The sequence below is a fragment of the Chelonoidis abingdonii genome, chromosome 10 (assembly GCF_003597395.2).
Source record: "Chelonoidis abingdonii isolate Lonesome George chromosome 10, CheloAbing_2.0, whole genome shotgun sequence".
NCBI classification, from domain to species: domain Eukaryota; kingdom Metazoa; phylum Chordata; order Testudines; family Testudinidae; genus Chelonoidis; species Chelonoidis abingdonii.
The window spans coordinates 7,634,137-7,645,188 of record NC_133778.1 but is presented as its reverse complement, the minus strand read 5'-3'; the positions used below and the strand labels follow the sequence as shown (position 1 = coordinate 7,645,188).

Sequence of the window (11,052 nt, the reverse complement as noted above, 5' to 3'; positions counted from 1 at the left end):
CTGCCCACCCCTCCAACCCAGGCCCCTTGGACATTTTTATAGGCTCCCTGCCCCGTGACCCAATCGGTCCCCCTCACCCTTTCATTGCAAGCCGCTGCACATGTGCAGTCCGGTTTTCTGTTCCAATCCGCACCACGGAAATAATCTGTAGCACACTCTTGCTCCACACTCTTCTTACCTCACCCTCACGGTTCGCCGCCCCGAAAGCCAAAATGGCGGACTCTGCCACCTTCTCGAAAGGGTGAGAAGCACTAGTGGCCAGCTTGTACTTACTGTCCTGGTTCTGCGAGGACCGCGCCGGGATGTCGATTGGAGGCTCCTTCGATGGGGCCTTCGAACGGCCAGGCGTGTCTTATGCGTAAGTTCCACCCCGGTCCCTAAACACCTGCCCTTTCTGGGGCGAGAAGGAGACGATCATATGGCGCACATTGTTATTGGAAGTGCGCCAGTTGCAGCGCCCTTTTCAGCTGCCTGCTATTGGACCTCCTATTGCGTTTTTGTGGTACACTTTATGTAGCCCGCTCCCGAGTAACATTCATCTACGCACTTCCTCCATCGTGTGGCCCCACGATCGTCTGCGGGGATCTCCTTATCAACCGTTACCTTTTTAGCCCCTGGCCAAAAATATCCATCTTACAACATCCCAGGGAGAGGAGTTTGCTGATGGGATTTCCTCGACGCTGTAGGGCTCATTTCCGTTCCTCCATGTCTTGTATGCACATATCCGGCGGAGTTTCTCTGTGGCGACATCACACTGGCTTCCCTTTGTACGCCTTTGAGGAGCATGGGCGTTTGTCAGGGTTCTCTGCTCGGTGTCCCATAAGAGTCATGCAGCTGTTACAGGAGGCACTATAGACAGCTGCAATCCACAGGGCCCTGGGCTGGAACCCAGAGTAGAGGGCGGGCCTGGCTTCCCCCCAAACCTCCTAAGTCCTGATCAGACACAGGAGGAGTTGACCCAGACTGTGGGGAAGATCACTGAGGTGAGCAAATCTGCCAATAAGCGCAGGACCCACCAAGGTAGAGGAGGCACTTTGTCACACTATATACATGAATTATAACCTATAACACTACTATAACATTACAGTAACTGTTACTATAACATCACTATAACAACCATGCTGGTTGTATCATGAGCCTTCCAAAGACACCTGACATGACAAACTTTGCATTGGATACCACACAGTCATTTTACAAGGATGAACGTGGGGGTGCTGGGTGTTCCCTCTGTATTGGGTGAGTGTGTCGCTCTGTACCTTGGGGGAAGGGGTTCTATTCCAAGTACATGCTGGCCTCCACCCACTTTTCTTGTTGAGAACCAATCTTAGATCTCAGGATGTTAAATACTTTAATCAAATTGTAGAAGTTCACGGTGATGACACAGCATCTTTAGATCTGGGGGCCTTGTTCACAGCCCTCGATATCCAGAATGTGTACTTTTGTATTTTAATGCATCCAGCTAACAAGAAGTTTCTCTGTTTCATAGTTGGCCTGGAGCACTTTCAATCCTGGATGCTCCACTCTGTGCCACTCCCAGAGTCCTTATAAAGATTCCAGTGGTGCTAGCTGCTTAACTCTGTCAATAAGAGGTAGTCATCATACCCTACCTTGACAGCTGGCGTCTCCAGGCTCCCTCTTACAGTGAAGTTCACTCCACTGTCAGGAAGGCCATAATACTATTCGTCATACCAGGACTTCAGCTCAACAGAGAAAAGTCCACTTTGATACCAGTTCAACACACATATTATATAGAAGCCACCTTAGACCCCACAACATGTAGGACAGGGATCAGCAACCTTTGGCACATGGCCTGCCAGAGTAAGTCCCCTGGTGGTCTGGGCCGTTTTGTTTACCTGCCATGTCCGCAGATTCAGCCAATTGCAGCTCCCACTAGCTGCAGTTTGCTGTCCCAGGCCAATGGGGGCTGCGGGAAGCAGCGCGGGCCGAGGGATGTGCTGGCCACTGCTTCCCGCAGCCACTATTGGCCTGGAGCAGCAAGCCGCGACCAGCCAAACCTGCAGACGTGGCAGGTAAAAAAAAAACCAGCCCGGCCCGCCAGGGGGTTTACCCTGGCCGGCCGCAGGCCAAAGGTTGCCAATCTCTGATCTAGGGCTTACTTACCAATGGATGGGTTGATTGTACTGACAAACACTGCTTCTCAAGTTTAAATGAGCCCACAGATAACAACCAGAACATGTTTGCAGCTCCTGGATCGTATGACAGCCTGTACTTTTGTAACACTGCGTGCAAACTTCCAAGCTTGGAAGCAATAAAGGTGTTTGAGAATTGTTTATACTTCCAACACACAGAGCCTCTGCAAGTTAGTATTGATGCTTGAAAAGGTTCTAGACTCTCTATTGGTGAAAGGACGAGACAAAGTATGTGTGATGTCATTCAGTATTGTTTATGAAAATATGATTGATATGAATATGATGTAACTGAGATATACTTTATGGAAGATGGCTCATGTGAGATCATTGGGAAGGTTATGATTTACTGAATGTGATTATCCAATGTGTATGCCTGTATCATTTCTGTATCTCAAGTTAGGAATATTGACTATGTATCTGTATTTCAACTATGCTACTTTGGGTGACACCCACTGATAACACTTCAGGTGCAACAATGGAAAAGCCAGACAGGTCAGATGGCCGATCAGCGAAGACAATTAACTGTGAAAAGCTTGGCCTTCCTGTGGATGCTCCATACTACAACTGACTCATGGACACTGTGATCCTATAGAGTCAGGTGGTCTTGTCACCTGATAGTTGTAACTTTCCACTGTAAGGGAAGGGCAGGAGGTCAAGTTTGGGAAACAAAGGATTCCAGCCTTATGTAAATCCTATATAAGGGTGGGAAGGAAGGCAAACAGGACTCCTCACCATGGCCTCTCTGCCCAAGAAGAAAAACTGAAGGCAAGGGGGGAGGCCAGACTGAGACGGGGGCCCAGTCTGAAAAGGAATATAACTGGAGCTCTGAACTGCAGAAACTTCACAAACTGCTTGCAACAATATTTAGGGTGAGAAATACTATTTGTAACTAATTTCTTAAGTGAAACAAGCTTAGTTTGCATATTTAATTTCATTTGCTTAGTAATCTGCTTTGTTCTGTTTTTGCCCCTTTTACCACTTAAAATCTGCCTTTGCTTGGAGGTTTTTAAGGTCAGGCTTGAGAAAGTCCTGGCTGGCATGATTTAATTGGGGATTGGTCCTGCTTTGAGCAGGGAGTTGGACTGGATGACCTCCTGAGGTCCCTTCCAACCTTGATATTCTATGATTCTATAGTTTAGAATTAAACCCAGTTTCTGTAATTTCTAACTTGGGTGGGGATGGAGGTGAGAAGTGTGCACACCTCCCTCCACATTGAGGAAGGGGGTAAATTTCATAATATGTCTTTGGGTCTGCCGTCCAAGGAAGGTGGACATCTGAGTGCTGGAACAAGTCCCTTAAACTGAGTCTTCCTAGAGCTGATCTGCAGCTGGGTGTGGCCCTTCCGCTGGGTGTGCGTGCGTGTGTGTGTGTGCGTGTTAGAGGAGGTTTTAAGAGCCTGGCTCAGCAAGACAGGTTAAAGAGGGCCCATGCTGGCAGAACAGGTACACTCAGTGATATCTCAGCATAGTAGGTGGCTTCCCAAGGGGTCCAGCCTGTCACAGTATGCATTGAAGTTCCATTCGCTTTTCCATCCTCAACTACAACTATAGTGACTGGCACATCTCATATAGGGTGAAGAGCTTGTTTTCAAAGTCATACCATTCAAGGAAAATGTGCAACTCAGGAATCCATTCTCCACATCAGCCTGCTGGAGCTCAGAGTGGTCAGATCTGACTGCAGCCATTTTCTACCTATTATTGAAGGTCAGTCCATGAGGACAGAGACAGCATGGCCGGCATGTACAATATAAATCACCAGGGAGGAGCAAGATCTTCATCCTTTTGTACAGAAACAGTGAAGCTGTGGAACTAGTGCATAGCCCATCAGGCCTTCAGCTCTGTCACACCATTGTCAACAACTTGAGCAGACACTTCTGCCACGATAATAAATGAGACCTTAACCCCTTGATGTTTCTTACCTGGGGTTCTCCAGAATTAGATCTCTTCGCCAGTGTCCCGAACAGAAAATGCTGAACACTCTGCTCAGGAGGGTGTGTTAGTTGTCATTCTCTGGGAGATGGCTTTCTCATTTTGTGGTCCAGAAACCTCCTAGCTGCCTATTCTCTGATGCCATTGCTCCTCAGAATCCTAAACAAGATCAAGCAGGACAGAACCAGAGTCATCTTAATTTCACCAATTTAGCCCAGTCAGATATGGTTCCCATACTTGGTTTGCCCCTCCTCTTCCTCTGCACTTCGATTACCAATAATATCTGACCTGCTAATCCAGGACTTGGTGGAAGGTCTCCACCCCAACTTGACAGCTCTGCGTCTCAAGGCTTGGCGTATAGATGGATCTTATGGGTAGAGATCTCCTGTTCAAAAGAATTGCAAGAAGTTTTGCTCAATAGTAAAAATGAGTCAACTAGAAAAACATACCTGGAGAAGAGGAAGAGGTTCCAAAGGTACCTGTCTCTTGTTGAAATATTACCTGTCTGATATATTGGATTACCTTTTGGGTATAAAGAACTGGGGCCCTCTCTTGGAGTTCCATTAAATTTCATCTGGTGGCTATTGCAATTTTTCTATTCCTCAGTCAAAGGGTTTTTTAGTCCTTACTCACCTCACTATTTCATGATTCATCAAAGGATTATCAGATCTTTTTCCTCATGTCAAACAGCATACACCGCAGTGAGACTTATACCTGGCTCTCAGTTCTCTAATGAGGCCTCCCCTTGAACCACTAGCTAAATGTTCCCTTCCACACTTGTTTGTGAAGTCTGCAATCTTAGCGGCTGTTATCTCCACTAGGAGAACTGGTGAATTAGCGGGCTTTGATAGCTGATACTTTGTACACCACATTTATTAAAGAAGAAATCTCTCTCTGGTCACACTTCCACTTTTGCCCAAGGTAACCTCAGACTTCCACATCAGCTAGGACATTCAGCTTCTGGTTTTCTACCCCAAACCTCCTCAGACTACAGAGGAAGCCCCTCTTCACATCTTAGATGTCGGAAGGGCATTTGTCTTTTATCTGGAAAGCATTAAATACTTTAGTGCTGCTGCAAGACTGTTTGTGAACAGCGTAAGAGGAGCCCCTGTCTCCACCCAAAGACTCTCCAAGTGGGTTTTTGGTTACATTTTCTGTTGCTACAAGGCCAACCTTCTCCTCGGGTTATACCTCTCCGAGGTCCCTTCCAACCCTGATGTTCTACAATTCTATGATATCTCACTCCACTTGATCCGTCTGTTTCCATAACCCCATTAAAGAATGTTCCCATTGGAGAAATATGCAAAGCTGCCCCGTGGGCTTTGGTTCACACCTTTTTCTAAACATTACATTCTATACGTGCCTCTAGAGCAAGATTCCACCTTGGCATTGTTAGTCTCCAGTCAGTCTTATACCTGGCTCCAAAACATCCACCTCCTTTACAGGGTACTGCTCAGAAGTCACCTAAAGTGGAGCACCAGTATAGGGACATTACTTGGAGGAGGAGGAGTTCTTTACCCTTTACAGTACCTGGAATTCTTTGAGATATTTGTCCCTATGTGTGCCCACTAGGTGCCATCCTTCCCTTCTGCTTTGGAGTCTTCCTTTGTGGGACTCTGAGTTAGAGAAGGAATTGAATTTGGTTGTCTGATGCTGCCCTTATGTACGTTTTGTCACAGAGTGTGGGGGAGTCAGGGCCCTGCACCCCCCACTTCCTGCGATTCAGCAGGACTCTCAGCCAGCCAGCTAGAAGGTTTATTAGATGACAGGAACACAGTCCCAAGCAGGGCTTGTGGGTACAACCAGGACCCCTCAGCCAGGTCCCTCTGGGGGGCAAGGATCTTAGACCCCAGACTTTGGGTTCCCTGCCTCTTCCCAGCCAGCCCAAAACTGAAACCAAAAACCTCTCCAACAGGCTCTCTCCCTTTGTCCAGCTTCCCGGCCAAATGTGTCGACTTGCCCCACCCCCCTTCCTGGCTCAGGTTACAGGCCCAGGTACTGTCTCTCACCTAAAGTCATCCCCTGCTCTCCCATCCCCTATGCAGACAGCCCCAGTAAAACTAAACTACATTCCCAGTTCAATCCACCCCGCTCCCTACTGCGTCACACCCTTATCATGGGGGCATGAAGATAACTAAGGCGTTTGTGTGGACTGAACTGGCATTGCTACCAGAAGTCTCTGATCGCACATGCACAACTGAAGTGGAGTACCCATAGGGACAAACATCTCAAAGAACGTCAGTTACCGTACAGGGTAAGTAACTTCTCCTTTAATACGGTGTCATTGGTAGGCTATTTTGTACCAAGGTGGCTGCCTCAAGAAATGTCTTTAGAAATTCAAGATATGATTAAGCACTTTCAAATGTACTTCAATTTAAGCATCACTTACTAATATTATTCCTTGGGTTTGAATGTTAAGGCTGCTGGGTTGAAGAGAGTTAGTGGATTTTTTAAATACATTGTCTCCGTATAATTTTTAGTTGTTTCAAAAGATACTTCTCTGCACTTGCTTCTATTGGATCCTTTGAATTAATGAGTTCTCCCAAATGCTACTCTTACAAGCATATGGGTAAATCTCCCACTATAATTATAATGTTGTGTTGTCATATCTAATATTCTCTCTAGAAAGCACTATGTCTGATATTGATAGCTATACCAGATAAGCATTTCTGATATTTCAGTAGTCTTCCTGGGAAATACTATATTTTGGGGACTATAATTTCTAATGAACAGTAGTGAGGAACAATGTTGTTCATTCAAATGCTGTGCCAAAGAACAGTACTGCACTACATGTGGGTGCTTCAATGCCCTCATGTTCAGAGATGCACTAGTTTTTATGCTGTCACCATATCTCACATCTTAACAGAGAACTTGATATAGTATCGGTACTGGTGAGAATATGTAATGTGAGTTTATCGAAAACCAAGTAGGAATTTTTTTTGACATTTCCAGATAGTCTCTTCATCTATGTAAATATTCTCTAAAGTGCCACACTTCTTGGTAATTTTTAGTTAGATTTCTGCAAATTGTTTTTGGTTGGTTGGCCTGGGAATCTTTTTTTAAAACTTTTTTTTTAATGCAGGAGGAATTTGAAGCTGAAAGGAAGACTGCCTGGCGCAGCAAGGAGCAGGTGTTGATACAAGAGACAGAAAAGGCACAGGCCCATTACAAAAAGGAGAAAGAGGCGTTATCAGTACAGATCCAGGAAAAGACAAATATAATCATCCAGGTATGTGAAAATACTGAGGCTTAGATTTTAATTGGAGTCTCCTTGTGTCCTGTTTGAACATAGCTTGCCTCTCTTCCCCTTTTCCCTATTAAGATGTATATGTACAGAGGATACCACTTTGGTGCAGTCATTGGTTTATATTAGCTAGTTTTTGAGGCATTGTTGGCTTCTTCTGTTAGCTAGTGTGTTATGAGGATAGCATTGTACCTCAGTAGGTGGAGAAAAAGTTTTATGTGATGCAGCATGCTTGTGGCTGCTACAGGAGGGAACCTATCCAGTTACTTTCAGTGATTATTCCATTCTCCTGAGATATAATATTTTAATGATTTTCTCGTATTGAGAAAAATGTACTAGATATGTCACAAAACCAAACAATGACATGATCTCTGTACTGAAGGTAGGGTATGAGACGAGAGAGGAACGGATGGACAAGGGTGACAATTACTCTTAAGGCATGTGCAAATATTCATGATTCTGTGTGTGTTTGCTTACCTGTCCTGCCCTTTGTTTCTTGCAGGTGAGATGGGTTTAGGAGGGGTTTGGCTGTGTCAAGGAAGATGGCTTGGCAGAGAAATTTGAGGCATCAGGGGCAGCATGAAAGAATGTGCAGACACACCTGTGAGGGACAATGAAGGGGGTTTCAAGGCTGATGTTTTGATATCTGAAGCCACTGGCTCTGCTGTAAACCGCCTCTCTATAGTCCTCTCTTGGTTACAGCAAGTGAACTTTGATTCTCCTATATAGTAACTCATACTTTTTTGTAATGCACAAGTATTAATGTTAGTAATATTAGATTAAAAATAAGCTACATTTGTGACTTTCTTGAAACAAAATTGAAAATTATTTCTTGAAAAATTTATGCAATTACAAGGCACCTTGTTTTACATCAAAACAGTTTAACTAATTTTAATACTGTAAATCATACTAGGCCCCTCCATCCCCATATTATAATAATTGGTTTCAATATTTTGTTAAAATTTAAGACAAATTAATTCTCCATTAATTGGAAAACTATCAAAACTGTCCATGAGTAAATTTAGTCTGAAAATTAGACCATCAAAAGAGTGAGGTTGTGGAACAGCCTCCCAAGAAAATTAGTAGAGGCAAGAATCCTAATTGGGCTTTAGGGTGGAACTTGATAAATGTGTGAAAGGTATTATATGCTGTGGCTGTCTATGATAGGAAGAGACTGGATTCAATGTCCTAGGGAGATCCCTTTCAGTCCTATGTTCTTATATCAGCATGGATGTTTCGAGGTATAACAGATTTGTATAAAGAAAATCTTGGAAGTTACATTCATATTGCAAAGTGTCCTGCCTTGAAGGCAGTTCTGTTAATGAAACTGAAAGACAAAAATGGAAAGAGAGAGATTAGAAGATCAGTGCTTAGAGACATTTAGAACAGATAAAACTAACCCTCTCAGTGCATGAGGAGACCTATCATGAAATACAAAATAATGCTGCTTTTCTAGTTAATATTTCTTACCTAACAGCCTTAAGGAAACTTCAGTGGTCAGCTTTTAGCTGACTTCATGACTGATGCAGAAGTTCTGGTTAGATGCACGTTCTCTAACTAGTTCCTTTTTCACTGCTGACGCTAGAGACATGAGTCTTCCATCCTCCATCATGGAGTGAACCACTTGTGCACAGGGATGAGGAGACACTAGCTGCTCTAAAATTCTGAAGTTATGTAAAGGGAGGAAGGGATAGCTCAGTGGTTTGAGCCTTGGCCTGCTAAACTCAGGGTTGTGAGTTTAATCTTTAAGGGGGTGATTTGGGGATTTAGTTGGGGATTGGCCCTGCTTTGAGCAGGGGGTTGGACTAGATGATCTCCTGAGGTCCTTTCCAACCCTGATATATTCTATGATAGTTTTGCTAGTTGCATGGAAAGATGGCTCTAAGAATGAGAGTCATTAATCTAAGGGTATATCTATACTGGCAAGTGTGACAGACCCAGACCAGTGGGGTACAGGAGTCTGGTCAAGGGCAAATATACTGGTCACTGGATGAGTAGTTTTCTGTTCCCTGAGAGACCGGAGCAGGGGCTGCACTAGAGTAATCAGGAGCCTGCTAGAACCAATTAAGACAGACAGGCTGATTAGAACACCTGCAGCCAATCAAGGCAGGCTAATCAGGGCACCTGGGTTTAAAAAAGAGTTCACTCCAGTCAGGGAGGTGGGAGCCAGAGGAGAGGAAGTGCGTGTGAGGAGCTGGGAATGAGAGGGTGTGCTGCTGGAGGACTAAGGACTACAAGCATTACCAGACACCAGGAGGAAGATCCTGTAGTGAGGATAAAGAAGGTGTTTGGAGGAGGCCATGGGGAAGTAGCCCAGGGAGTTGTAGCTGTCATGAAGCTGTTACAAGAGGCATTGTAGACAGCTGCAATCCACAGGGCCCTGGGCTGGAACCCAGAGTGGAGGGTGGGCCCGGGTTCCCCCCAGACCTCCCAACTCCTGATCAGACACAGGAGGAGTTGACCCAGACTGTGGAGAAGATCACTGAGGTGAGAAACTCTGCCAGTAAGCGCAGGACCCACCAAGGTAGAGGAGGAATTTTGTCTCACAAGTTTCTGCGCAACAAGTTATACCACTTTTATTAAAAAGCTGGAATTAAACCGCTGTTGCTTGTCCACACTGTGCTCCTTGTGACAATGGAGCGCATCCACATTAGCAGCTCTTGCATCAGCAAAGAGAGCTGTGCATTGTGGTAGCTATCCCACTGTGCAAGTGGCTGCAGGGTGCTTTGGGAAAGGTTTGCAGTTCCTCAGGGACAGGCACAGTGTCACATGATGCAGGTTTTCCAATCCCATTGTTCCATGGACATCCTACTACATTGCCAGCTGCTTTTCAACTGAAGGGGAGAGGTGAGAGAGGAGAGTGTGTGTGTGTAGGCGGGGAGAGTGTGTGTTTTGGAGGTCAGAGAGTATGTCAGCATGCTGTCTTGAAAGTTCAGACAGCGTCAGAAAGCAACCAGTCTTGGGGAAGGGGCAGGGCTGGATTAATCTTTTGTGGACCCAGCGCCAAACATATTTATGGGCCACCATGGAGGCAGTGGTGCATGGCGCGGGGAGATCAGTCCCTGGAGCAAGGGGCCAGCCAGAGGCAATGGGACATGGCATGGCAGGGGCGGCCCAGCCCAGTGCGAGGGCACTATTTACACACCGGCAGTTGCCAGACGCACAGTGGTCCACTCGACCCTGTGCTGCCAGCATGCCCCTTCCTCTTGGGGGTGGGCTTATGCCGTGCCACACAGTACCCCTACCCCCCCATCCAACATCCCCTCCCGACTCCCTGTGGCCAGAGCCCTGCCCCACTCTACCCCACAAATGCACAGCGCCGTGCACAACACCACCCCTGCCTAGCACCCCCGCCCACAGCCCCACCACAACTGGCCAGAACCCCCCACAGAACCACCACTCTAGTGCCCCAACACACATTTTCCTCGCCTCCTCACAGCCCATCTTCACCCCTCACCCCCCAAGAGACCCACTCTCCCATGTCCTGCCTCCTGGCCGCACTCACCTGCTCTGCTGTGAGGCGACTTTGTCTGATGGGCTGAGATGGCAGCGGCGCCAGGGCCGGTCCCGGGGTGGGGAATTGCTCTGGCCCATTGGGAGTGGCACAATCAGCCAGGGCCTGCCCGGCCAGGCTCCCTGAAAACGCACTTGCCTGGAGGGACCCAGCCAAGCTCCCCACACTGTTCCCCCCACACACCTGGCTGAGACTGGCTGGGCTTCTGCACCAGTC

General features: G+C 46.5%; 1 protein-coding gene across 4 annotated transcripts in view; it reads left to right on the top strand.

Moving 5' to 3' along the window:
• Positions 1-11,052, top strand: part of PCNT (pericentrin) — a 282,663-nt gene that overhangs the window by 145,849 nt on the left and 125,762 nt on the right. For all 4 annotated transcript variants that reach the window (XM_075069898.1, XM_075069897.1, XM_075069895.1 and 1 more), the window contains one exon: positions 7,161-7,307. In XM_075069898.1, the coding sequence (XP_074925999.1) occupies positions 7,161-7,307 (147 nt within the window). The remainder of the gene's footprint in view (positions 1-7,160; positions 7,308-11,052) is intronic.